This window comes from Vidua macroura, chromosome 6, assembly GCF_024509145.1.
Source record: "Vidua macroura isolate BioBank_ID:100142 chromosome 6, ASM2450914v1, whole genome shotgun sequence".
NCBI lineage: Eukaryota > Metazoa > Chordata > Aves > Passeriformes > Viduidae > Vidua > Vidua macroura.
In genome coordinates, this window is record NC_071576.1 from 39274052 (window position 1) to 39298343 (window position 24292).

Below are 24292 nucleotides of genomic sequence, written 5' to 3' on the forward strand. Positions count from 1 at the left end.
TAGATATTAGATATGCTCCCAAGCACTGGCTAGTGTGCCATTTTCTCATCTCCTGGCACACAGCACACAGCACTTTCTAACATAAAACTCATGGATTTCTGTCCACTCACACTGAAATGACTCCCTCTGATGGACGTAGCTCACAATTGGCCTCGACCAGGCAAAATGGGCCAGGTTTGGATACACAGAAACACTGGCTAGAAGCTGTTGTGAGCATAGTCTGTAGTCAGAGAGTAAACTTGGGTGGCCTTCTGATTCAACCTGTGAGTTTCCATCTTTCTAGCAGTTAGGAGTCTGCTGTTACCCCTAATACAAAAATCTCTTTTTCTTAATATTTTTCTGTGTATGCTTCCCTTGTAACTCTGCTGTACATATCACAACTTTATCCATGACATCTTATTGTAAAAAAAACAGAGTTGGGCAGAACCAGGCTTGTAATGCCTTTAGTCAGGGACAGAAAATGTATTTGGAAAGTTTTCTCCGATATAACAAATATTTCCATAGAGCTGCAGAAACTCAGCACAGCCTCAGGGCCTGCTGACATCCTGACTTTCCTCTCCACCCACCTCATGCACAGCATTGCACTTCCATTCACTTGGAACTTAAATGCCACTGGAGTCCTGGCAAGCTCATTCTTGTGAACACACTCTCAGAGATCCCATCCCTGTCCTGTTCACCCAGGCACAGTGCACACACGCAGCCTGTAATACGCTCTCCCACCAACCCACACACATGCAAACCACTCCAAATGGAATCTAGATTTGTAAACTGCTGACCACATCCATAAACAAACTTGTTTAAAATTAGACTCCTGCAGTAAACAGTGGGTAGTATGAGGAGCCTGGAGAGAGGCTTTCTGCCAACTCTAGCCCTGACCTGCCCTGGCCCTTCTTCTAGATCCTGTGTTATATTTACTTTGGAGCAGCATGGAGGCAAGCTGATATACAGCCTGGAGCCCTAACTAACATGCTTCCTTTCCTCCTGTTGCAGTTCAATGTAGTTTGCTCCCAACTTGGATGAGTTCTTAATCAGTGGCAAGAGGTGGAGAAGGAAAACATTTTAGACATCACAAACTAGTTTTGTGTTTTACATTAGCTTTCACGCTTCACTGTTTTATCAGTGTGCTAGCTAGCCTTTGTTCCCTTGAGATGAATCTTCTCAACAAAGTGAGTGACATCTCATAATCATCCTAATAAGAAGAAGATAGCAACTTCTATGGAAATGGATGTATGGGCATGCATAATATCTGTTCTGAACATGCAGGATGCTGTAGAGTTGTGTTTATTTCCAGTTAGTGCTATGTACAACACAGAACAACAGTTTAAGCCACAGTCTGGTAGGTCAGGAGGATGCTTTGCTGGTTACAGCCCTGAGTTTTAAATAGGTTTCTGTTTTTTTAGAGTTCCTGGAAAGTGTGGCTGCCATTTATCAAGATCTGCTGGCTGGTAAGAGTCCAAATACTGTGATTGTGCCAACATCATCCTCTGGGCAACATCGGCAGCGCCAGCCCCCAAATGACTGCAACCCACTTGAAGGAGTAGAGGCATCTGTCTTCTACCAGTGCCTGGAGTCCTTGTGTGACAGATCAAAATACAGGTATGAATGGAGTCTAAAATACAAATTTGAAGTCTCTGTCTCTGGAGACCCTTTGTAAGGTTGGAGCTGTGAAGAAAGAGAGGACTTTGAGCAAGCTGATATTCCCACATGGCTCTCACTGAAAAAGTACGAAGGGAAACATCATAGCTGACCATCTTTAACTGAATGAGAGAAACAATTTCATGGACCAAAGAAACATGGGGTTTGAACTGTTTCTTCAAGTAATAGATGGATTTGAGTCTCTGCTCTCCATCTCACTTCTGCATTGACACTTTCATCAAGGAGAGATCCATCATGAGTTTGCTAGAGGGGAAAAACAAGTGCAGTTGTGTTCTTGGGAGTTGAAAGAGCCCACTGGATGGGTGGAGTAGGAAGCCTTAGTACCTAGGCGAGTTCACACTGTCAGTCTGTACCCTGGGTTGGAGGCTGGTTTCCATCTACAGATCCCAGGCACAAGACTAGCTTTAGTTCAGCAGAGGATAGAGCAACAGCAGACTTTACTGTATAGCTTTGACAGACACTTTGATTATATTCTCACTACCTGCAAAAAACTATGCCCTCCTAGAAGGTCATGGTCTAGAAACACAAAATAACTCAGGACAATAACTCATAACAAGTCCCACCTGATTTCTACTTTAGGTTTCCAAATCCAGATTTGTGATCCACAAAATTACTGCTGAACTGCTGTCCAGTGCTATAGATATCTAAGCATTAAGTTGATGGGTTGTTTTGTTCTTTTAAACAACAAAAGTTCTATGTTCCCTGTATGTCCTGAGAACTTTGGATGGGAAGAGTACTGTGGGCCTCTTTGGTAGGTCAGGCTTTGCACAGCACTATGAGGGGAGCCATTCCCAGCCTTCCATGCAGTAGTTCAATACTCAGGCTTTGGTAACCACTGCTGCCTGAGGGATTACCAGCCCACCCCCCCATCTCCCAGGGGTACCACTACACCATTGTCTGTTCAACACTTCCTCTTTATGAGGCAGTTTAATTTTGCATTAAATCCTTCAAGGAGTATTGGTCAAGAGCAAGAATCACCATGAAGATACTGCCTAGAACTCAGGACAAGGGGTTAAGGTGAGTGTAGAAGAAGGGGATATGCTAATTTAGTCCTCACCTAAATAGTGTTCTCTGACACATTTAGGCTATCATTGGAGAGGTTTTCTTGCCCCTTGGATGACTATCACTGATAATAATGTGATAGCAGCTTCGCTGAAATTGTTCAAAAATGTGTAGATGTGGCAGTTAGGGACCTGGTTTAGTGGTGAACACAGCAGTGCTCCATTAACCACTGGACTCAGTGGTCTTAGTCTTTTCCAAACTTAACACTTCTATGAAAGTTTATTGACTTCTGAAAGCAAGTATTTCCAGAGGATTTTTGAAAAAACATGCTAAGAGTTGGGATGTGTATGCTTCTGAGTGAATCTAGGCTTTTCTCACCGTCCTTGCAATGAAGACAGGTAAGACTGCTCCTAGAGATGTCCCCAGGCAAAGATCTTGCTTAGCAAATGGGGAGTAGATCCGGTGCTCAATAAGCAAGCTGGTGGCTCTTCATTTTATACTGAGTCAGGGCAACCTTACAGTGTTAGACCAGGTGAAAGGGTTTATTTCTCAATTTTGAGCTGGGTCTTAGAAAAAAGAAGATTATAATTAGAAGACAAGATGATCTCTGTCTCTCTTTTCCTAGTTGCCCACCTTCTGCTCTTGTGAAGGAAATGCTGAGTAGTGTGCAGAGAATGACCTTCTATGGATTCCTTATGGCTCTTGCAAAGGATCAGGGCATCAATCGAGCCCTAGGTAAGACTTCTCTAAATTATACAGCTCTAGATTTTCAGTCATTCTGTATTTCTGTGGAATTTCGTTTGTAATTATAACCCACATTTTACACTGTCAGGAGGAGATTAAGGGGATGTTTTTAATATTTTTGTTGATGGATTAACTTTAAAAACATAACACTGTGCTTTACTGTCTACCTGAAGCTGTGGAGCTTCCTCAAGGCTTACTGAGTTGAGGTGCCATCCTATGTTTTAGCCCTTTGTGCTCATGCAGATTTTAAATGGCTGGTCTCATCTATAAGGAAAGAAGGCACACCTAATGGAAACCCTCTGCTGTCTCCTTGGCTGAAAGGTTAAAAGCCCAGTCTTTCACAGCTCTTCCCCATCTTCCCTCAAGACAGTGTGATCTTGCTAGTGGCTATCTGTGGCCTGCTGAAAATCCGATCATAAAACACAAACTGCTACAAAAATCTGTACCACAGTGCTGTGGGAACCACAGGGATTAGCAACCAGCATCTCACTGCTTGTGTCTATGTTGTGCTGGTTTGGAGCAAGGAAGCAGTGTTACATTGGCTAAAGACAGTATGTAATCCATCTATAATTCACTCACAATTTCATATTTCCCCCATATGCCTTGCTTGTGCTCTTCCTCCTCTTACAGAGAGGAACAGAAATGCCTTTTCTGTTTGACAAGACTGTATCCAGGAGATAAATTTAAGTGGAAGGAGCAGGGAGGGAGGGCTGTGTGTGGGGGTGTTCCCAAACACTCAGCCCATCTCCATTCAGCACTTGGCCATTAAGGGTAGATGACTCTCTCTGTCTTTGGGTAAGTATCCTCTTCTGGGCCTGAGTATCTGCCAGTCCCTAATTGCAAAGACAAAACTCAATGAAAAGGTGTACCTTGCCTGAGGGCTGCTTCTTTTGCACAGGTGCGTGTCATAGTAAAGTAAAAGTGTGTCTTCCCTGGCTGAACCCCTTCTTACAGCAAACCATTTAAGCTGCTAATGTTCCTCTGGGGCAGGGCAGATTATGTATCAAAGGTGCATGAATACACCCCTGCAATCCCCTCTGAAAACAGGCTTAGAAAGCAGTGTATTCACTGGGAGGAAGGTGATGCCTGGATGGCAGCAAGCAAAATCTTTTTTTCCTTTGCCCTATGAAATCCACTTCTAGTCAAGCATAAAGAAAACAGATGAAAAGAAAAAATACTCCTGCCCACAGCCTCCATTGTGCCATCTACAAAGTGAGTGGGTTTTCGTTTCCATGAATGTAGGCCCCTCCTCTGGCCCTCTGCCAGCCTCCTGCTGAGACCTCTCTCAGAGGAGGGGCAGCAACCACAATTCTGACAGGTGCTAACGTTTTTGGCAAGGAAAGAAGGATTCTTTTCCTGGTGTCTTTTAATCTCTCCTGAAGGGTGATTTCAATAGTCTTTGATCTGTAGGAGATCACAAGCTCCCCAAAACCCTTCAGCGAGGGCAGTTTCAGGCAGAGGAGGTTTTGGTCCCACAAAGCCAGCAGCTCCTCTTGAGGAACAGGGATAGAGATTAAAGCAGCTTGGACAGTGCCATTGAGTTTGCCAGGCAGACTGGAATCTGCAGTGTATCTCCAATGTCAGTGTTGATTTGTGAATTCTTCAAGTGCCATTTATCAACTCTCCCAAGTAAATCTTGTGCCCTAGAGACTTCACTGCGCACTCTGCAATTAGAGAACTAAGTTAAGCTTTAGTTGTTTGTTCTTTTAATTGAGCCCACAAAAAGAAGTCTGGGACACTTCCATGGATCTCCTGACACTGTTTTGCAGTGCCAGACTTTCCTGCTCATTAACAGGAAGAATAGACCAGAACCCAGATAAATGGGGAATCAGTTCTGGTCTAAACTTAATCTAGTTTTCAGGCACTCATTGCTACAGTTTTGATGACTACTGCCAGCCTGCCTCTGTGGGACAGGTGGCTCTCCAGCCTCTCCTGCAAGAGCAAGGTAACAGAGCCAGCAAACATATTTGCGTCCCCACAAGGAATACAAATCCCCTTCCCAAAGGTATTGAGTGTAGCACCCAAGTCTCCTGAGAAACCTTAGAAAGATCATTCCTCAGGGTACTGTTGGTATAGATTATGAAATAGGTTTTTTGCCCTGGTGTGCAGTGGTACTCTCCAGGCTCTGTTAAGCAATCTCTGTGCTGTTGTCATTTCTGTGCTGGTGGATCACACTCTCCCATGACCCCTATACAACATGGAGTTTGTTAAAGAATTAGGAAGGAGGGCTTTCCTAAGAGCCCCGTCTTCCTTTCTGGCTCTGCTAAGGTCCCGGTGTTTTCAGAGAAGAGCAAGGATTATTAATCAGCTGTTCCAGTCCTGAACTATATCATGTCCTTCATCTGGAGTAGGGTTTCTAAAGTGAAAAGGAGTATGTTGATCTTAGACTGAGAGGGTACCCAAGTACTGGCCCAGCCTTTCATGCTCACACCCAGACAGCAACCAATGCTAGAGCACAGTTCACCCACACTCAACTACTGTAGGCAATGTGCAAGAGTCAGGCCTGACTTTCCTGAGTTGCAAGGAAAGCAAAAGCCTTAAATCCGTGGAGTGTTTTGATCCCCAAGATCAGTATGCCACAAGAAAGGCAGGTGGCACAAAAACATGAATAACTCTGGGTGGTATAGTGCATGTTTCAGCTGTGGCACTGACAACACCACATCTACTACATCTGGTACTGGTGATTATACTGGGCAATGAACAGAATCCCAAAGCTGACAGACTGCCATCTCCCTGACAGCCAGTACTCTAATTTTGTACAGTGAATGAAAACTGCCAATCCTCAGGGCTGAAGGAGGTGGGGCTACTGAAGCTGCCTCCAGTTTAGTGTGAGCTCAGCTACAGGATGTATGAAAGACAGCAAATGGATCATCATTCTTTATCTGTCTATGATCCTCAACGTTGTGTCCATTTCTGTAAGAGGTATAAGGAAAAGTGTTCTCTGTCTTGCAGGCCAGATTTTGGATGCTGCTATGCCTTGAACACTTTTCTTGAAGAATGAATAGCCTAACTCTGCTGATACTTTCATTGTTTGTTTTTTTTTTCCCTAGGAGCTCTGCCAGATAAAGGAGACTTGCTTCTGGACCCTGTCATGGATCAGGAAATTGAGAAATTGTAAGTGGAATTGCCTAAACTAGGCAGTAAAGCAACAGATTAAAGGTTGCATGCTAAAGAAGAGTGGAATAAAGTACTGTCCTATTCCTCTGCTCTACTACAAAACAATAGAGGAGATACAAGAGCAACCTGAACAGGAAGAGCTTCTTTCTTTGTGGTGCCTCAGTGCAGTTAAAGAAATCCTTACAAAAATCTTCAGAAGCAGAGGGGAAGAGTGTGACTCAAAGAGGGATCTAGAGGAAGCAGCAGTCTTTAATCAACGGGGAAGTTTTGTTTGGATGGTGAAAAGTAGGAGTGTTGGAAGGAACGAGATCAGCCCAGAAGATATGTTTAAATAGGAAAAGATTCACACAGTGAGTCTGGGAGGTACCAGTGCAATGTATTCCCCCTCTGTGCCATGAACATCTTTCCATCCCTGTGCTAGTTTTAAGTCTTTCTCCAAGGTTCACTCCAAGAGTGCTGCAGTAGAAGTTTTTGCAACATGCTGTCTAGCACATTTCTTTTCTCTTTCAGGGTAGCTCAGGTATCAGGGCTTTCTGTCTCTGGTCCTGCCAGCTCCAGTGCAGACACAGCAAATATGCTTGTGCGTAACTCACCCAGGATTAACTCACCTTGGAAACCTCTACACCATCGCCGAAAAATGGATGCTGAGAGTGAAGGCTCCAATGAAGAGACAGACTCCTCTGAAAACTGAAGGTTGTGAGGGTGGGGACCATTCCCATCTTGGGTTCTCCAGAACCCACTGGAGGAACAGCACCTCCTCCCAGAGCATCTGCTCTAACAGTGGGTTCTGCCTACATCAGCAGTGTGTGTGTGGCTGCGCGAATCCCCAGTGCTGGGTTCACCCATCTTTTCCCAAGAACAACTTGCCTTTTTCTTAGCTCCAAATCCGTGCAGGAATAGCGCCTCTGCAGAAGCCATTTACAGCTACAGAGTTATGCTTCCCTCTGCTGGCAGGCAAGACAAGCCAGCAGCTGCCAGGTCTGCCACCACTTGGAACCAGCCGGGTATGCTCCCTCCCAGTTCCACAGTTCAGCAGGTGTTGAAGCAGTGAGAGCACTAGTACAGGCCGCTTGCCAGTGATTTGTTGTGTAGCTCTGCTCAGATTTGGCCCAGATAACAGAGTGGTTAAATTGCCAGCAGCGGCTCTGCACTTCTGTTCCATTATTATTCCCAGTAAAGCTGCATCTGCATATGATCAAGGTAAGGAGATTCCTGAAGTTCGTAAAAAAGGGAAGCTTAGATATTGCCATGCAACCTGTCTCTGCTTTGTGGTTTCTCCTCCATGTGTCCAAGACTTGCCAAAGCAAATACAGCAAATAAGCTAGATTGCAGTAAGTACTGCATGGTGCTGTCTGGCTCCGCTGCTGTACTAAGTGCCCTTCTGTGAGGTCTCCCTGTCCCTCCAACAGCATATTATGGTCATTTGGAAAAGTGAATTTCAGAGGATTTAGAAAAGAGGGATAGGGTTGTTAAATTCCTTGGCCACAGGTAGTATGGCTTGCAAGCATATAGAGCACCGACTGAGGCTAGGTGGGCAGAAGCACTAAGGGAAAAGGAAGCAGTCATCAAATGAGATCAAGTTGGGGTCTTTTGTAAATATTGGTATTGTTGGAGCAGCAGTGTAGCCCTTAAAACTACAAAAATAAGTACCATCACATTGCATTAATGGTAACCAACTCAGCAGTTTAAACTTCCACAGACCCGAATGCTTTGTCTAGCCCAGCTCCTGCACCCCAGCTTGCATAGACTAGTTATTTTGGGGGGGAACTTCAATTTCTCATGCTTCTTTGGGAGCCTCCTTGCTCCTCCTGGTCATAAAGTGCTACAGCACAGGCCACCAGGAGCTGGTACCCAAAGCTTGTAGCAGGGTGCCAGGAGGGTTGTTTATTTATTGTAAGTTAAATAATTTATTCTCTGTGCATTCTCTCCCAGCTTGGTGAGTGGCTGTGACAGCCTGGCAATAAAGCACGCTATATCAGGGCTCTGTTGCGTCTGGCTTCTCCGGTCTTCTGGGCTGCCCCGGCCCCTCCTCAGGGGGAGTGGAATCTGGTGGGCAGGACCAGTGGAGGGCCCCGGCCATCTCCCAGGGCCCCAGGAACCCCTCCTCTCGGCCGGGGAAGGTGCCGGCCCCACCCCTGAGTGCCTGCATCGCCACCACACCCTACAGCCGCAGGGCAGCCACACCAGTGCTCCCTGCAGCCCCAGCATACTGTAACATTGACACAACTGCGTCAGAGCACAGAGACAAAGAACAGGAAGACGCGACCCTTACCCCCATCATGCTCCCCCACCAAAGTGAAACATCAGCACATAGCAGCTGAGTGGCTGCCGCAGCCCCGCAACTGGAGAGGAGAGGTGAAACCCATGCAAGCCTCTTCCCAGTCCCAGACAAACGGCTCCAGAACAGCCCCAACCTCTCTTTTGCTAACAGTGTGTAAGTAGCCCTTTCCCACCCTTCTTCTTACTACCTAGTCCTCAACACCATAGTCCAAGGAAGAGAAGAGCACTCTTGTTCAAACCAGAGACTGAGCTGAACAGGACTAAAAGTCCTCACTGCTACACCTCATGGTTAAGTCAGAAGCTCAGTACTTTGATCTGATCCAAAGCTGGGCAACAAAATAAACCAGGGATCCAGTGAATTTCTTTACTTCTTTACCTGGGCCTTTTTTGCTGATGACGTAGTTAGAAGCTAAAAAAATAATCTTTGATTTGATTTTTTTTTTTCTCCTGCATTCATATATGTTGGTTTAGAGGACAGTAAAAAGGACTAGGTCACGGTAAAAGGCAAACCCTGCCAATACAGAGGACTCCACAGCACCATGGATTGGGAGTAGTGATCAGAACAAAAAACAGTCATGTCACATGATGTTCAGAAAAATAGCATTCCCCTTTTCTCTGTCACTTGGTGAGCTAACGTATGGGCCAAAGAAGGACAGGAGCACTGATGAGGGCAGCCCAGGAGTTCCTGTCATATCTTTTACAGCAATGAGGTTAACCCTGCAAGAAGGCCTGTCTCCACTGGCTAGTAGATAGCAGTGGGTTTGAGGGCACATTGAATTTTAATAGAGTGGAATCCAGAGATATTCAGAAAGCATCCTGGGCACAGCCATGTCCTGACTCCCTCCGCTTACCTTCTCCCCTCCCCACCCAACCCAGACAAATAAGACAATCCTGTGGAGTTTACTCCAGGCAAAGTTGGCATCAGTGCCTCTTGCTGGCTTCCCCTCGCAGTCCCTGGGTCATCAATATGAACCATAACGATCCTAAGGAGGAAACAGACAGACACACCTTGCTACAACACCTTTGTGCAAAATAGAGACAGATAACAAGAAATTGGGGGGTTTGGTATTTTAATGCAGTGTGAGGTTATCTAGACAGGACACTGTACAAAGGCAGAAGGTAAAACGACCTTGACTTCTAAAATTCTGCCTGGAATTTGTGGGAGAAGGTGTATCTGACATGACAAGGTGTCCTGTGCAGCAGGAGGGTAAGGCTGGCCAAGTAGAGTTCACTGCCCCCCTGCAATTGCTCAGCTATTGTACTGCAGTCAACAGCTACAAAAGACAGGTATCTACCTGGGACTTTCCACATAATTTGAGAAAATAGCAATAATTCCAATGGAAGCCAGATAATGGTGACAGTCCCTGAACGTGACAACAGCCTTTCTCAAGTTGCCATAATGTAAACTCACCTGAAGGGAGTTCATAACCCCATTGGCCAGGACAGCCATCTTGCCAGCAACTGATTTCACTCCTTGCTTGAATTGTGCAATGTCAGCTGCAGGCAGGACATTTCCAATAGACACACCACCTACAAGAACCAGGAGTTAGCCCAGAGTCCCTCAGCTCCACAAAACACCATGATCCCCTCCAGTCCAGATCTTCCAAAGCTGCCCCCTTCCTCAACCCACTGAGTACTAACAAACCTGAGTGCACATTGTCAGCCTCTCCAAACAGGTCTGCAGAGCTGATGGCACTGCTGCCTGAGAGCTGCTGCAGTCGGGATCTGGCTTCATACTGCAGCAGAAAACAAAACAAAAAAGGTTATATAGGAAAGAACCTGAGCAAACAGGAGGAGGTAAAACCAGAGCTTTACCAGTATAAGCAGTGCAGAATGCATCTACCTCAGCATCTGCCTCCCGCCCGAAAAACATATCTGAAGAGATAGCTTTAGCCCCTGCAAACTTCTGCCGGGCTTCATTGGATTCCACCATGGATGGCCTGTTCTCAATCTCCCGCCTACTGGCAGGTCTGAGGAAACAAGAGGAGACATCTCCGATTAAGCTCACCAACACAGTAAAGAATCAAGACTTCTGTCTCAGACCTCATCTAATCAAAGGAAAGCAAGTCATCCTTAAGTGTTAATTGCATTGGGGCTCTCCTCTCCCCATCTCAGGACAGTCAGCACTCAATGACCACAAAGGCTGTATAAACTTACAGATATGACAGGCAAAGAAGTGTCCAAGGCCCTTTCACTCAAGGCCCTTTTTCTTGGGCTTGTCTGTGCAAGTCATTTTCTGCAGCACGAGGCTCCAGCATCTATGCCACAGCTCCCACACTTATTCTTTGTCCCCTACACAAGAGCACAAGATTCACTAGCAGTGGCAAGCACTTTACCTCTCTGAAACTGGCCGAATGCTGGAAACGGTCACCTCTGGTTCCTCCTCTTTGTCCATACCCCATGAAGAGTCCGTTTCCCATCGTGAGCCAAATGCATCTTCAAATGAGAAGGGACTGTATTTGTACCTAGGTACGAAAAATAGGTAATTTACACCAGACATAAAATTCAGGAATAAGCAAAGACTCTACTAAAGCTAAATCTTACTTGGGGGGTCCAGATGTGAAGCTTCCACCATCTTCAAACAAGTCCAATTGGGAGCGGGAAGATTTTGCTACCAGTGGCGTCTCTTGCTCAATTACTTGCATCTCAGACATCACCGAGTGTGAAACAGAACTAGCACAACAAACAGGCAGAGTCAGGGCTAACAGGTCTGACAACATCCAGTCCCTACAACCAGTCTGCCTAAAAACTGATTCTGGCCTTCACAGGCAGGGCAGGTGAGACAAGTTATGAGGGAGAGTTGGGGGATGTCAGCCCCCTTCACCACTTATCTATGTTCCCTCAGAAGTCTTGAGCTACCTTCTTAAAGGAAGGATTCTGCGGAGGGACACCTGTCAAGCAGCAGGACTCTAGTGCTAGACAGGCCACACATATCTTGTCGAAAAGCTCAAATGAGAACCAGAACTTTTGAACAGAGTCCCTATTCCTTCTGGGGCCTGAAGCATTTTCAGTCAGAGAACAGCATATGAGCATTTTAACTCATCTCCTTATCTATTACAAGAGCAAACTACTGCCTTCAAGAAACTTTTCCAGAGCAGGGTACTTCCAAGACACTTGTCTATACTATGCCATCTACAGCCAAGTACCTTCTGGACACCAATCCCATGCCCAGCCTCTCTGCTTGTTCACGTTTCTTCCCTTCAAGGTTCTGGAGTTTCTTCTCTTCCTTCTTCCGATCAAGCTGCAGTTCCTGATAAGCCAGTCGCATTGAGGTGACTCTAAGGGAAAGAGCCATGGTGGGTGCCAGCTCATTACCCTCCCTCGCTGTTGTAGAAGAACAAGTGATTAAGTAACCCCAACAGTGGCTTCAAAACAGCCACTTTCATAACAGCTCTGCCAAAATCCTTGCACAGAAGTTACTGCTTGTTTTGCCATCTCCTCCACTGGGATTCAAGTCTTTGGCTAACCATGATTTCCTTACTGCAAGCATCACAATGTCTATCTACTCCCCACCCCTGCACCCAGAATGATCGATCCAGTTCAGCCTTTGGCTTTTTCAGTCCTGTCCAAAGGTGAACGGAAACACACAATACACAGAAGTATCTGCTCCCTATGCTCTTCCAGGAATGCTAATTTGAATAAAATACAGCAGTATAACTTGTGCCCTGCTACAAGGGCCATATTGGCATATAGCTACTGCTCTTCCTCTCATGCAGTATGTTCTGTAGTCACATTTGGTGGTCCTAGGGTGAACAGCATTAACCTCACACTACTTCTGCCTTAGGTATGCAAGGTACTTATCCCAAAGAGGGCACTTACATGGACTCCTCGGCTTGTTTCCTGGATTCCACTGCCTGCTGCTCCCTCAGCTGTTCTGCCACCTGGGCTTGCCGCTCAATCTCACTGAAGCTCTGGCTGCTGACTTTCTGGGCTCCAAGACCTTTTTTTGCACCCAGCTAAAAAACAAGAACAAAATCCCGTGAATTCTTCATCCCAGACTGTTCATTTAGGTAGAAGAAAACCTGAATCCTACTTCTTGCTGCACCAATAAGGCTTTCAGTCTCCCTATGTAGTCACAGCCTACAGACCCAAATGAGTTTGCAACACAGTATGGAAGAACATCCAAGAGTTAACCCATCAGTGGCCAACACTTAGAGATCAACCACATATGCTTCAGACCACAACCAGTAATGATCCAGAACATAATTTTTTTGGCAATAATATATAGGCTGCTTAAGGTCTCCTTTCCCCAAAGCAAATCTCTACAGCCTTGTTAAGTGGAAAGCAAGAATCGGGGAAAGGACAGCAGAAATGCAAGACATGATTTACCTCCCCTTCATAAAAGAGCTCAGACATACCCCTTTCTTGGCAGCTCCTGGCTTCTTCTTTCCAATGATGGAGGATTTAAGTTCTGCAAAAGGAGGGAAGCAGCAAATAAGCAGAAGGGAATTAATTTAAGAGGCCAAAATTAGACAGCAACACACATGAACATCCACCACAGTCCAGCTGCAGTAGTGTCCAGGGCACACCATGCATCTTCATATCAGAAGCCTGGGTGAAATCAAGAAAGATGCACGTAGAAGCTCCACAGTTGCAGGCTGGTGGCCTAAAGAAGCATGTCCATTTCTGGAGCAACTTACAATTGAATTAAGAACGGTGAATAACTCCTCTGAGTGTTATGCAGCAGGTATCAGGGTAGTCAGAGAAAGACTAGATTTATCCCATACACAAATTCAAGAAAATGCAGCTTCAGAGGCATGTGAAGATCAGAGCCTCACCAATGCCTTAGGGGCAAAGCAGCAAGAACTCTGAAGTTGTGTTTACATGAACATACAAAAGAAATTGGACCTAAAGTGCAGCAAGCTGTAAAAGCAACAGGTTCCCCAATACCTTGCACTTGTCACTCTTGACGGCATGCCACACTTGTAAAACCAGACAAAGGCCAGCCAAGCAGCAGATGTCTGGGGAAAAGTCTAAGAACAAAGCAGAGAGGGACTGCCCAGCACATTTTCCAGCTTCCTATAGGTAAGTCCAAAATATTTTATTGCCCTTGTTGGGCTTTTCTTTTGTGTGGGCATCTCCTGACTTTCTACGGTCACATGACTTTTGTTAGCCCATGAATTATTCTTGACACGATTTCTTTTATCTTTTCTAGTCTTATGATAAGTCTTTTTAAAAAAGGGGATTCAAAACATTCACACAATCTGAAACTGTTTTCCGTTCGCTGTTCCTAACACTTAATTAGAGGTTGTTTGGGTTTATGTTTGGAGATTTTTATATTTCAGGAAACATTTAACAGTAATGTTAATACAGTCTCTTTACAGATATGACATATCTGGTTTAGATCTCAATACAACAATATAAGCTTTGTCTTGTTCTCTCCCTCTAAGCACAGGAAGCTAAAGTTAGAATTGAAGGCAGAATCTCGGGAGGGGCAAGCAGAGTTGTCACAAGCAGCCAGCGCAGGCCACCTGTTAGCCAGTTACCTCCAGCAGGAGCAGCCCCTTGGGTTGACAGATACATGGACATGTCTGAGGAAGAGATGTAAAACATGGGGAATGAAAAGACACTTGAGGACACAGGCTTTCCACCCAGAATGAACCCACTGTGGGCTAGGAGCACTCTCTAAATAAAGGAAGAAGCTCCAGCTAGATGTTCTGTGTGCAGCCAGGACAGTAATGGCAGGGGAGAATCAGATACAAATCCCTATTATTCTGAAAGCTAAAAATTCATTTGTCTCCAAAGGTTCTGTGGGGAAAAAAAAAAAACAATAAAAACAGCCATGTGGCCTTGATCACCCAAGTTCTAGATATGCAAGTCCCAAGTTTTATCTAAAACCAGGAAAACATGCATTTGGGAAAGCAGCAGCTTTAAACTTAATTATCCAAAACAAGGAGGAAACCTCCAGAAAACTGTGACTTGGTTTTGGCCTTCAGGAACATCCTAAGTACTGGCTCAAAAGGGAGATAAGCTCGTTTAGACATTCTGGAAACTGGCTTATTGCTTCCAGCTTCACTGAGCTTACTACTGAGCAGTGGGTATAAGAGCAAGACTGATCTGAAAGTGAAGAGTCTTACCTAGAGGAGCCTTAGGAGATGTGCTCAACAAGTCAATAGATGGACCTTGGGTGGGATCTGTGGGCACAAAACCAGAAGAGAACATTCAGCAGATTGATTCTCAACCCGTTTCTTTCCAGTATGTTCACAGTTCCACTACATCTCTCCTAGCTCCTCTGCCCCCACAAATAAATTCAGTTATAGCTTCAAATACGCAATTTCCCAAGCAAAACAACTTTATTTCTCCACAGAGCAAATTATTCCTTCTGCAGTGTTCTTAACACAGTACAAGAAAGCAAACACTCTGCAGGGAAATATACAAAGCTGTTTCAAATTACAGCTATGCCCCCAGGTTCTTGGTTTCCTTGTCCTTCACCCTAGAAATTTTTCTGTCCTATGTCATTTTCAGACCCACCAAATTCAAGGGATAGAGAAGAATGTTTAGACAAATAATGTCTGAAAGCAGGGAAATGGGGCAGCTAATCCCCAAAACAGTTTTGTGTACATTTCAGGAAAAGTGAAGAACTGAGCCCAAATGGAGCAGTGTTTTTAGAAGTCTCCACTAATTTAACTAAACATCATAAGAGTGTGCAGAACTTCCACTCCTTCAGGCCTGAACGAAAGGATAAGTTCAGCCCTTCCAACAGTGGTACAGAACTATACTCTCCTGGAAATGAAGGCAAGTTCTTGGAAAAATTATTCAGTAAAGAACTCACTCGAAACTTCACTGCCTTCTGATGACTTTGCTGCTTTTTCCATCTCTGTAGAAGACTGTGCAGGATTCTGGGTGGCATCTGCTACATCCCAGGTACTGGAAGACTGCAAGGAGATACTCATTCCAGTTATTTCCAGAAGATGAATGAACCAAACAATCCTGAATTTACTACAGTGACCTGTATTCAATTTTAAGCCAAAGGAAACTTATTCCAAACTTCAGACTATGCCTTCCTTGAACATAACATATGGACAAGTCCACATTCCCTTAGCAGGGACAAAAATGAAGAAAACAAAAAGGAACCTAAGCTGAATGTAACGCCAGGAGGAATGACAGAATCATTTGACATGCTGGTTAATGTGAGGACTTCTCAGGTGAAAAGAAATGAGTTTAAATCTGGGAGAAAGTGTAAATGAGTTTTCCTGGAAAAAATTCATATCCACTTCCACTGTCTCTATTTGCCATTACCTGAGAAAGTCTGCCTGGCATGGTGCAGTTGCCCAAATCCAGTTTACAAGGGTCTATGCACTGAAAAGTTTCTTCTAAAGCAGAAGGTCAGAGTAATAGCTAGTCCTTGCTTTAACTGTACAAAGAAACTAAGCATTAACACAGCACACAAAGCATCTTCCAGAGCATTGGTGGTAGCTTTGAGTTCTTGAAGCTAAAGATGGTCTCAGAAACAAAGGACATGGATATTACAGGGACTGTTCAGATCTGTGACTATGTCCCAGGCAGATGACTGAGTCTGACTTCCTCCACATTACTACTGATTAATTATACAATTTAGAGTCCTTCCAAGCTAAGTGGGACTGCTCCTGGCTGAACAGCTGGCTATTGGAGAGCTATTAAGGCTGCCTGGTTTAGGCAGCTCTTCTCACCTGTGTGTGCTCCATGAAGAAATCAGCATCACTCTTCTCAGGGGAGTGCCCAGGGGCTCCACTCAGTCCATCTATAAGCAACTAAAGACAGGAGAGGAAAAAAATAAGGTATCCTACAAGACTCAGCATCCAGCACTACCCATCTAGCACTCCAGAGCTCTCAGACTTACATCAGTGCCATACTTGGCCATGGCAGCACTTGCCAGCTGCCGGATCTTTTCCCTGTACATCTGGGCAGCTCGACTGTTATATTTGGCATTGGCATCTGTGGTGGTACAGCCATGCTGGCGGAAGAAAGCAGTCTGAAAAGAGAGGAATATTCAGTCTCCTGACTGCTAGATCATACTCAAGCAAGCACTAGACAAACTCAACAAAAAAAGAAAACTTCCCAGAGACAGAGGATGAAAAACTGAGAACACAGCATAAACCAACCATTCATCGATCAGCTTTCTACAAGAAGTCTCACTCCAGAGGCCTATGAAAATCATCCGTCTTCTCTACAGAGAGATGATTCTGAGACACAAAGCTGAGCATGAGCTTTCAAACCGATCAGTGTTATTAACTTCTATCATTTAAGAAGGGTATGCCTCTCATTTAAATGAGGTGCAAAAAAAAAAGAGAGATCTGCATATCAGAAAACAAGGCATGCAAAGGTCACAGTCTGACTTCCAAGCACACTTGACAAATTCCCCCCTTAATTACACAATTCAGATCAGACTGGTACCAAGAAAGCCACACAAAGGAAAGGGATGTGAAGCAGAAGATGTGGATTAGCAAGAGGGAAAGCAAGCAAAATGCCTACAGAGGCTCCTCACCGCGTTGGCATTACTGCCCACTTGCATACACCTCAGCTGGAACCAGTTCCAGTTAGAATCCAACTCTGTGGACCTGTGTGAGAACCAATTATTTCTATTAATAAAGACCAGGCAAACCAAATGCAAAACCAAGCTCTGGCCTAAAATAGTGAGATATCCCACTAATATTCCAAAGTGTAGGAGACAAAGGTGGAAAGAACATCTTGGGAATTTTTTTACTCCTCTAAAAAATTAATTTCAACTTTCAACGTGAGGAAAAAGACCAGCTTTTATCCAAATTTTGAGGATCTCTCCATTGTACTGCTTGTTTAGAGGGCAGAGCTTGAGCTAGGAAAGCACAGCCAAGAACTTTTGTTTTACACGTGATCTCACCACAACATGAGAGACTCATATTCAGCCTGTCCCACAGGTCAGGCCAAAACACGTGACAAAGCAACCGAGAATACAACCAAGTAAAGCTAAGGGAAACAGTGTGTCTCATACCAGTTACTCAACTTCTCTCCTAACAAGTAAAGGTCACAGTTCTCTTAACATAAAGTGCTAATTTTTACAAGTACTGAAAACAAGAAGCAAGCTGAAAAGCCAACACCATCTTCCCCATTAGGCTGACACCAAAAAGATCAAACAATATTCCTCTTTTTGCCTTGCTCAGCATTACAAAAAATTATGTACACCACACTGCTGCCTAACTGACAAGATTCACGCACCACACTCTCATCTTTGTTCCTACAATGCCAAGTCCAGATAGCGTTTCTGCAAGGTTAGCGAAAGCAACATGTCGACGTTCCACCTTGAGGTGCTTTGGAAACTCCATTTTGGAAGTGCTGAGTGACCCAGAACCTCCTGCGAGCAAGCCTCATAAACGCCGAGGTGATCGCTCCGCGATAAGGCTTCTCTCGCAGTCCCTGCGTGCTCCCACCCCAAGGCGGGATGGCTGCTCCAGGCCTGCCGGCGGTACCGCGGCCGCGCTCCCCACGCACCTGATGAAACTGAGGTGTACGCCCAGGGACCTGTGGACGCCGGAGCAGTCGATGCACAGGAATACCCCGTAGGTGATACTGGCCCAGCTCGGGTTCTTGGCGCCGCAGTCGAAGCACGACTAAAGCGAAGGCAGAGGGACAGCCAGGTTGAAGCGACGGCTCTGCCGCTCTGCCACCCCCTGCCGCAGCTCGGCGGCCCCGGCCGCTCTGCCCAGGCGCTCCCCAAGGGCCGCTGCCCGGCCGCCCCAACAGCCGCCGCAGCGCGGCCCGGAGCCCACCGGGGCCCGGTCGGAGCGCAGGCCGCGGCCGCAGAGCAACAGCCCGGCACGCACAGTCCGGCGGACCCCGGCCGCTCTCCGCTACCTTGTTGGCCGGCGCTGCCCGAAGCCGCTTGAAGAGGGTCTGGATCTCCGTCTTGCTCGGCTCCGCCGCCATGATCTCTCCTTCCCAGACACCCCCGCGGGGACGGCAGCCGGCCGGGCCCAATCGGCGCCGCGGCCGCGGTAGAGTCGTGCTGGGCCGGCCCCCCCCCGCCTCGTCCGTGGGTGTGAAGGACGAGGAGAGAGCACGGTGCCTCTTTCCCTCCGGTCCCGGGATTAAAGAGGGGCAGCGTTAGCCCCGGGTCACCCTGGCCGCTGCGCTGGCTGCCGGCCGGACGCCTCGCGGGGTCACGGCATCGCTGTGCGCACATCGGACGTTGCACGCACCGAGACCCCCGTGAGCTCGGAGCGCTTACCGCAGTCCCACAGCTGCTGGGGAGCCCTGCTGGCTGTGCCCCAGGGCTGTGCTTCTGGGGCCGCTGTGAGCCTGGACCGAGAGAAGGGAGCTTTAGAATAGCTATGGGGCAGTGCCCGCCGTGGGTCATCTGCTACGGGGGAAAAGCTCAGAGCAGCGTTTCAGGCATCACCTGCTCCAGCAGCCAGCCTCAGGGCACCGGGCCTGGTACACTGGCACAAACGAACAGTGATTTGGAAATGATTTACAGAACCACAGAATGTCCTGAGTTGGAAGGCACCCACATAGATTATCGAGTCCAACTCCTGGCCCTGCACAGGATATCCCTAAGAGTCACACCATGTGCCTGAGAGTATAGTCATAACACTTCTTGAGCTCTGTCAAGCTTGTGCTGTGATCACTTCCCTGGGCAGCCTGTTCCAGTGCCCAGACACCCTCTGGGTGATGAATCTTTTCTAATATCAAACCTAAATCTCTCCTGACAACTCTAGGCCTGATGCTGGTCATTAAAGAGAATGATCAGTACCTGTCCCTATGCTTCCCCTTGTGCAGGTATTGAAGACCATGATGAGGTTCCCTCAGTTTCCTCAAGGCTGAAAGACCAAGTGACTTCATCCACACCTGGTATGGCTTCCCCTTCAGACTCTTCTCCGTCTCCATAGCCCTGATTTAATCAGGGCTCAAGATGCTATTACTTGGCTATGCAGTAATCGAGGCATCACGAGGCAGTAATCAAGGTAGGGAAGTTATTACTTCAGAGCAAAAATGATGTCATGGCCCTTATTACTGCTGCATTATCTGCCTAGAAATAGTAGGTTATTGGCTAGAAAGTCATTCAGTAATAATGCAAGAAAAATAGAAAAATATGGTTGTTCTGTGAACTAGAAGTCAATGGCATATAGTCCACTTGATGCTTTAGCAAAAAAAAAAAAAAAAGTTACTGCAGAGCAATGAGAGGTTCAGAAGAATGAGAACAACAACAAAAGTTAATCAGTAGCATGGTACTACAGAGATGGAATGCACTGGGATTTCCTTACCTCTGAAAAGAGGTTGCTCTGTATCACCATCTTGTCACTAAAAGAAGCTCTTAAATGTCCTAATATCTGGACAAGACAACTTTCATTTTAAACTTAAAGGCTTTCTTCACTCATTTCCACAGATGTTAAGGTAGACAATAGGTTCCTTGCAATAGGAACCTAGGACCCATGGTCTTGGGAAGACACATAAAGTATTGGGACATAGAGATCATAGAGATGCAATCAGGAGCAACAGAGTTTTTGAGGGGAAAAAAAAGCCCTGCAGAAAAACCCTTGCAAATTTAGCAGGGTCTTGTGTTCTGGGAATCAGCAAAGCTCCAACTGTATGATCACAGTGAGGCCTGATATGGTAGGCACATGCAGTAAGATGAGAGGCTTCTGGCTGACACATCTGATTGAAGCTGCTGTGAGATGAGTTTCTGAGCTGGATAGTGAAGCCTGATCTAGCCTGATAGAGCTCGTTCTTGGCAGCAGTCTTGTCTTCAGTAGTCCCTGGTTTCTGTTGCTTTTATTCTGCTACCTTAATGGTGCCTATATGCCATTTTTGGGATCACACACACATGTGCTAGGGAAGCAATGCAGGTAAAAGTAACTGATAGCATTTTTCTCACAGCTATTTTTAAACAAATTGAGTTCCCTGATGCCATTCATGGTGCAGCTGTCCTGGCAGTCATACCAGGAGAGCTGATGTCAGGGTGCAGTAAGGGCTGGCTGCACACTAGGACAAGGAGAGCTGTGAGGGGCTGTTCCTGAGGCCAGCAGCCAGGGCCCTCATGGGGCATGGCCCATTCCCATAGTGCCTGACCACAGAGAGCCCAGCAGGCCTGGCATAGCGGCTGGATTTCACCAAGAATTGAGATAGCTGGACAAGCTCATGGTGATGAGGTAACTTGCAGTCAAAATGGGTCAGGATCAGACCCAGTGAGTGCCAGGTGTGTGTGTGGTGATAAAGCAAGGCAAGCCTGAGGTCAGGCTGGTAAACCAGCCTACAGGTTAAGATCAACAAAGCACAGCCAGAGATGACTACTCCTCTAATGTAGCTCAGACAGGGCCTAGGAACTTTGGGCTGAGTTTAAATGCAAAGACACCCTCCCCAAACCCCATGGGCAGGGGCTTTGGGCAGAGCCACAGGTGAGGCTGCTCTGGACCGTGAAGGTATGTTAGTGCAATCAGGGCCCTGACAGGTGAAGCTACAGAAGAGCAGGAGAGGGAGTCTCTGGTGCCAGGTTGTGTAAGCTGCATCTTGAGTAGAGGAGGAAGTTCAGATGATGAGAGTGCATTGGGAGTGTTTGTGTTCATGTTGGCTGGAACTGCCTCAACCTGAGTTGCTTGCTCCTGCCCTGTCATCATCAGTTATGTGGTGCTGCTCCCCTTCTCTGCTTGTTTCTTTCTTGTGTTTGGGAATGGGATGGGCATCAGTCAGCAGGCGGTGAGCAATTGTATTGTGCATCACTTGATTTTCTTGGGTTTAATTCCTTTTTTCCTATTATTATTATTATATTTTACTTTGTTTCATTTATTAAACTGTTCTTATCTCCACCCACCAATTTTCTCTTTTTTCAATTCTCTTCCCCATCCCAGTGGTGTGGAGTGGGTGGAGTGAGCTGTGTGATGCTTGGATGCAGGGTTAAATCATGACAGAGAGAAATGGCACATGCTCAGGAGGAGCCAAGACAGCCTCAGAGACCAGTAGGTCAGTGTCACACTTTGCTGGTCTGTGCTAGGAGACATGGGGAGATACAGTGCAAGCTCCTCTCCTCCATGGAGGAAGCACGGTTTCTGTTTACTGCAGTGTGTCCTCGGAATGCTTGCTACAGCAGGGTTGCTTCAGCTTCTCTACCTCAGCAGGATCTTTTGCAGGCCTTCAAACCCATGCTGGTTGCTCCAGATCCTGGCAAGGCTGCTGATTCTGTCCTTCAGTTTTGCACAAAAGCAGCAGGGAAAGCATGCTGCTGGTCTGAGAAATAATCAGTTTCTTTTTGTTGCCTTTGTCAGTACAGGAAAGACCTCCTGCTGCTGACTGTTCCCTGTGAATGAGTGCTATCACTGCACTGTACTTGCTATTTCCTGCGTCTGTTTCTTTTGCATCTCATGTGCTTTAGTGCTGAATTTCTGAGGTCCAAGCTGGCAGCCTGTTCTTTAGCTCTCAGCTTCCCTATCCATCTACATCCCAACTGACATCTGCCTCTTTCCTCCTGACTGCTGTGACACCAGACCCTGATGTAGCCTTCTAATCAGAGATCACCTTCTGTTATCCACCTCTGCCAATAGATAGTTCCCAGCATTATCCAAGAGAGCAAAGGAAAGCAAAGGATGATGACCAGACATGATCTCGGGAGTTTGCCATACCACCAGGGACACATTTCCAATACAGAAGCATGGTTACCTGAGGGCATGAGGTTACTGTGAAAGAGCTGAAGAGATTCAAGAGGGAAGTGCTGTGATGGGGATAAAACATGCCCTGCACTTTCAGGCCTGAGCCAAATGTAAGAAGTGTTTCTCTGTGAGTCTGTCCAAAAGCAGGGAGGTAGAGGAAAAAGGGACCTTGCTCTTTTCTCATTGCCCAGAAAAGAACATGGGTGATAGGACTGTGCAGGAGAGACATGAGGTGGCTGACTCTTCCTCTCCTATTCAGACCCATTGGCCCCTCACAATTTTGCTGAATAAGAAGTTTTAGGAATGGGGCTCGCAAATTCAGTAAACTACACAAAAAGTAACAGGGAGATATAGTTTTCCATAGTTCACAAGGTTGGGTGGTGGGGTACCAGAAATCTACAATGATGCCTTGAGCAAAGAAGTAATTCCTAACCCAAATATTTTTTTAGATTTTTTTTCCCTCCTCTCTTACTAAGGAGTTCACAGACACTAACTAATCCACATAATTTCCCTTGGGGATAGCCAGTAACTCTGGGAGAAATCTCTGCTCAGTATTTCAGGGCAGCCTGGCTATTTTCAGTAGTGGAAGGAGCAAACACAGCCACAAATGGAGGAGAGGAAAATCGAGTAGAAAGCATTCTCCTTCTCACTACAACAAGGGACAGGTTCTCAGCAGGTATGCTCCTTCCCAGCTGAAAGGGACAAGGTGTAAGAGGATGCTCCTAATTATCTATGCTTTCAAGGATCATATGGAAAACTTTTCCTTGGGTTAGGTTAGGTTTCTGTCACGTCAGCAAAGTGCCCTGCCACATATTCACTTGGATTGATGCAAGGGAAGCAGCTGGCTGAGGGTTGTGGCTGACCAGGCTGCCAATGTGCTGGACTGGGTGTAATTAGTAGCTGCCTCCCTAGGGAAAAGTATAACACCAAGGCAGGCAGTCATGTCATTCACTGGCTCCATGCAATGCTTAAGGCAAGATCTAAGATAAGGAGCCAATACAGTATGTGTAGAGTGAATAAAGTTTACAATTTACACAATTTTACTGATGTTGAGGCTTGGAGAAAAGCCAGCAAATGTTGAAGCAACACATAATTTAAGGAACACAACAGATAGGTAACTTGAGAGATCTTGAGGAGTGTAGTCATGGATGGCTTGCTCTGATTTGGGGTTGTGTTGCAGCCAAAAGGTTGGTCCTGCTGCACGTGCTCTCCTTTGCACCCACTCTGGGAAGTGGCAGCTGTGGGCTGAGTTGTGTCCTGAGCCCTGCTCAAACAGCAATTGTCATTGCATTGCTGAGCTCATCTCGAGCTTGTGCAAGCGCTGCATAAGTAAGGTAAGGGCTAGAAGTCTTGAAAGGGAGGAGAGAGGACTGTCCCTTTCAGCTGTGCCAGACAGCGTTGCTGGGCTGCCACACAGAACTGCTGCGGTTTGATGGAAAGGGTGATGGGAGTGTAGAGCCAGGGCAGGAGTGTGCTGCTCCTGAGTAGTTGTTAAGTGAATGTCTGTCTGCATATACATGTGTATCTTCAGGCTTTTGTTATTCTATTTCCAATATTACAATTAAATGTTGATTTGCAAGTGTCTGGTAATATCACCTCTGGCCTGGAAGGTGCTTTGGACCTGGGAAGCTTTAGATATACCCCAAAATAGGGTATGCTAGCTGATGTGGCCTGGGTTTCCAGGATCTGAGGACTAGTTTTAGATCTTGCTGTTCTGGTCTGTTTGAAGATGTTACAGGTGTCCCTGCTGGAAGCAGGCTGTTTGGCAGGGAACAATCACTCAAGTGATGGAAGACGCACATCACACCACATGGAAGCAAGGTGAAAAACTGAGATATTGGTAGACCCTGAGCTCCCTTCTTTCAAGGGCAGTTGACAGCTCAAGCACTAACTTGCCTGAG

The 24292-nt window shown here is 46.3% G+C and overlaps 2 protein-coding genes across 5 annotated transcripts in view; one reads left to right on the forward strand and one right to left on the reverse strand.

Moving 5' to 3' along the window:
• CSTPP1 (centriolar satellite-associated tubulin polyglutamylase complex regulator 1) overlaps positions 1-8499 on the forward strand; it is a 78866-nt gene extending 70367 nt beyond the window's left edge. For all 3 annotated transcript variants that reach the window (XM_053979636.1, XM_053979637.1, XM_053979638.1), the window contains 4 exons: positions 1401-1596; positions 3284-3393; positions 6453-6516; positions 7030-8499. In XM_053979636.1, coding sequence (XP_053835611.1) covers positions 1401-1596; positions 3284-3393; positions 6453-6516; positions 7030-7210 — 551 coding nt within the window. In that variant the 3' untranslated portion in view covers positions 7211-8499. The remainder of the gene's footprint in view (positions 1-1400; positions 1597-3283; positions 3394-6452; positions 6517-7029) is intronic.
• A 650-nt stretch (positions 8500-9149) lies between these two features.
• ARFGAP2 (ADP ribosylation factor GTPase activating protein 2) lies at positions 9150-19158 on the reverse strand. 2 transcript variants are annotated; one of them, XM_053979625.1, is made up of 17 exons: positions 18607-19158; positions 18244-18362; positions 17264-17336; positions 16619-16750; positions 16449-16529; positions 15572-15674; positions 14877-14933; positions 14286-14330; positions 13158-13210; positions 12619-12755; positions 11946-12077; positions 11344-11472; positions 11136-11264; positions 10643-10769; positions 10445-10535; positions 10211-10329; positions 9150-9782 (listed from the first exon to the last, which is right to left on the reverse strand). In XM_053979625.1, exons 1-17 carry the CDS (start codon positions 18676-18678, stop codon positions 9762-9764), a joined length of 1620 nt encoding a protein of 539 aa, XP_053835600.1. In that variant the 5' UTR covers positions 18679-19158; the 3' UTR covers positions 9150-9761. The 2 variants fall into 2 exon arrangements, with proteins under 2 accessions (XP_053835600.1, XP_053835601.1); XM_053979626.1 differs by lacking the exon at positions 14286-14330 and having other exon boundaries at positions 18607-19151.
• Positions 19159-24292: the final 5134 nt, after the last annotated feature.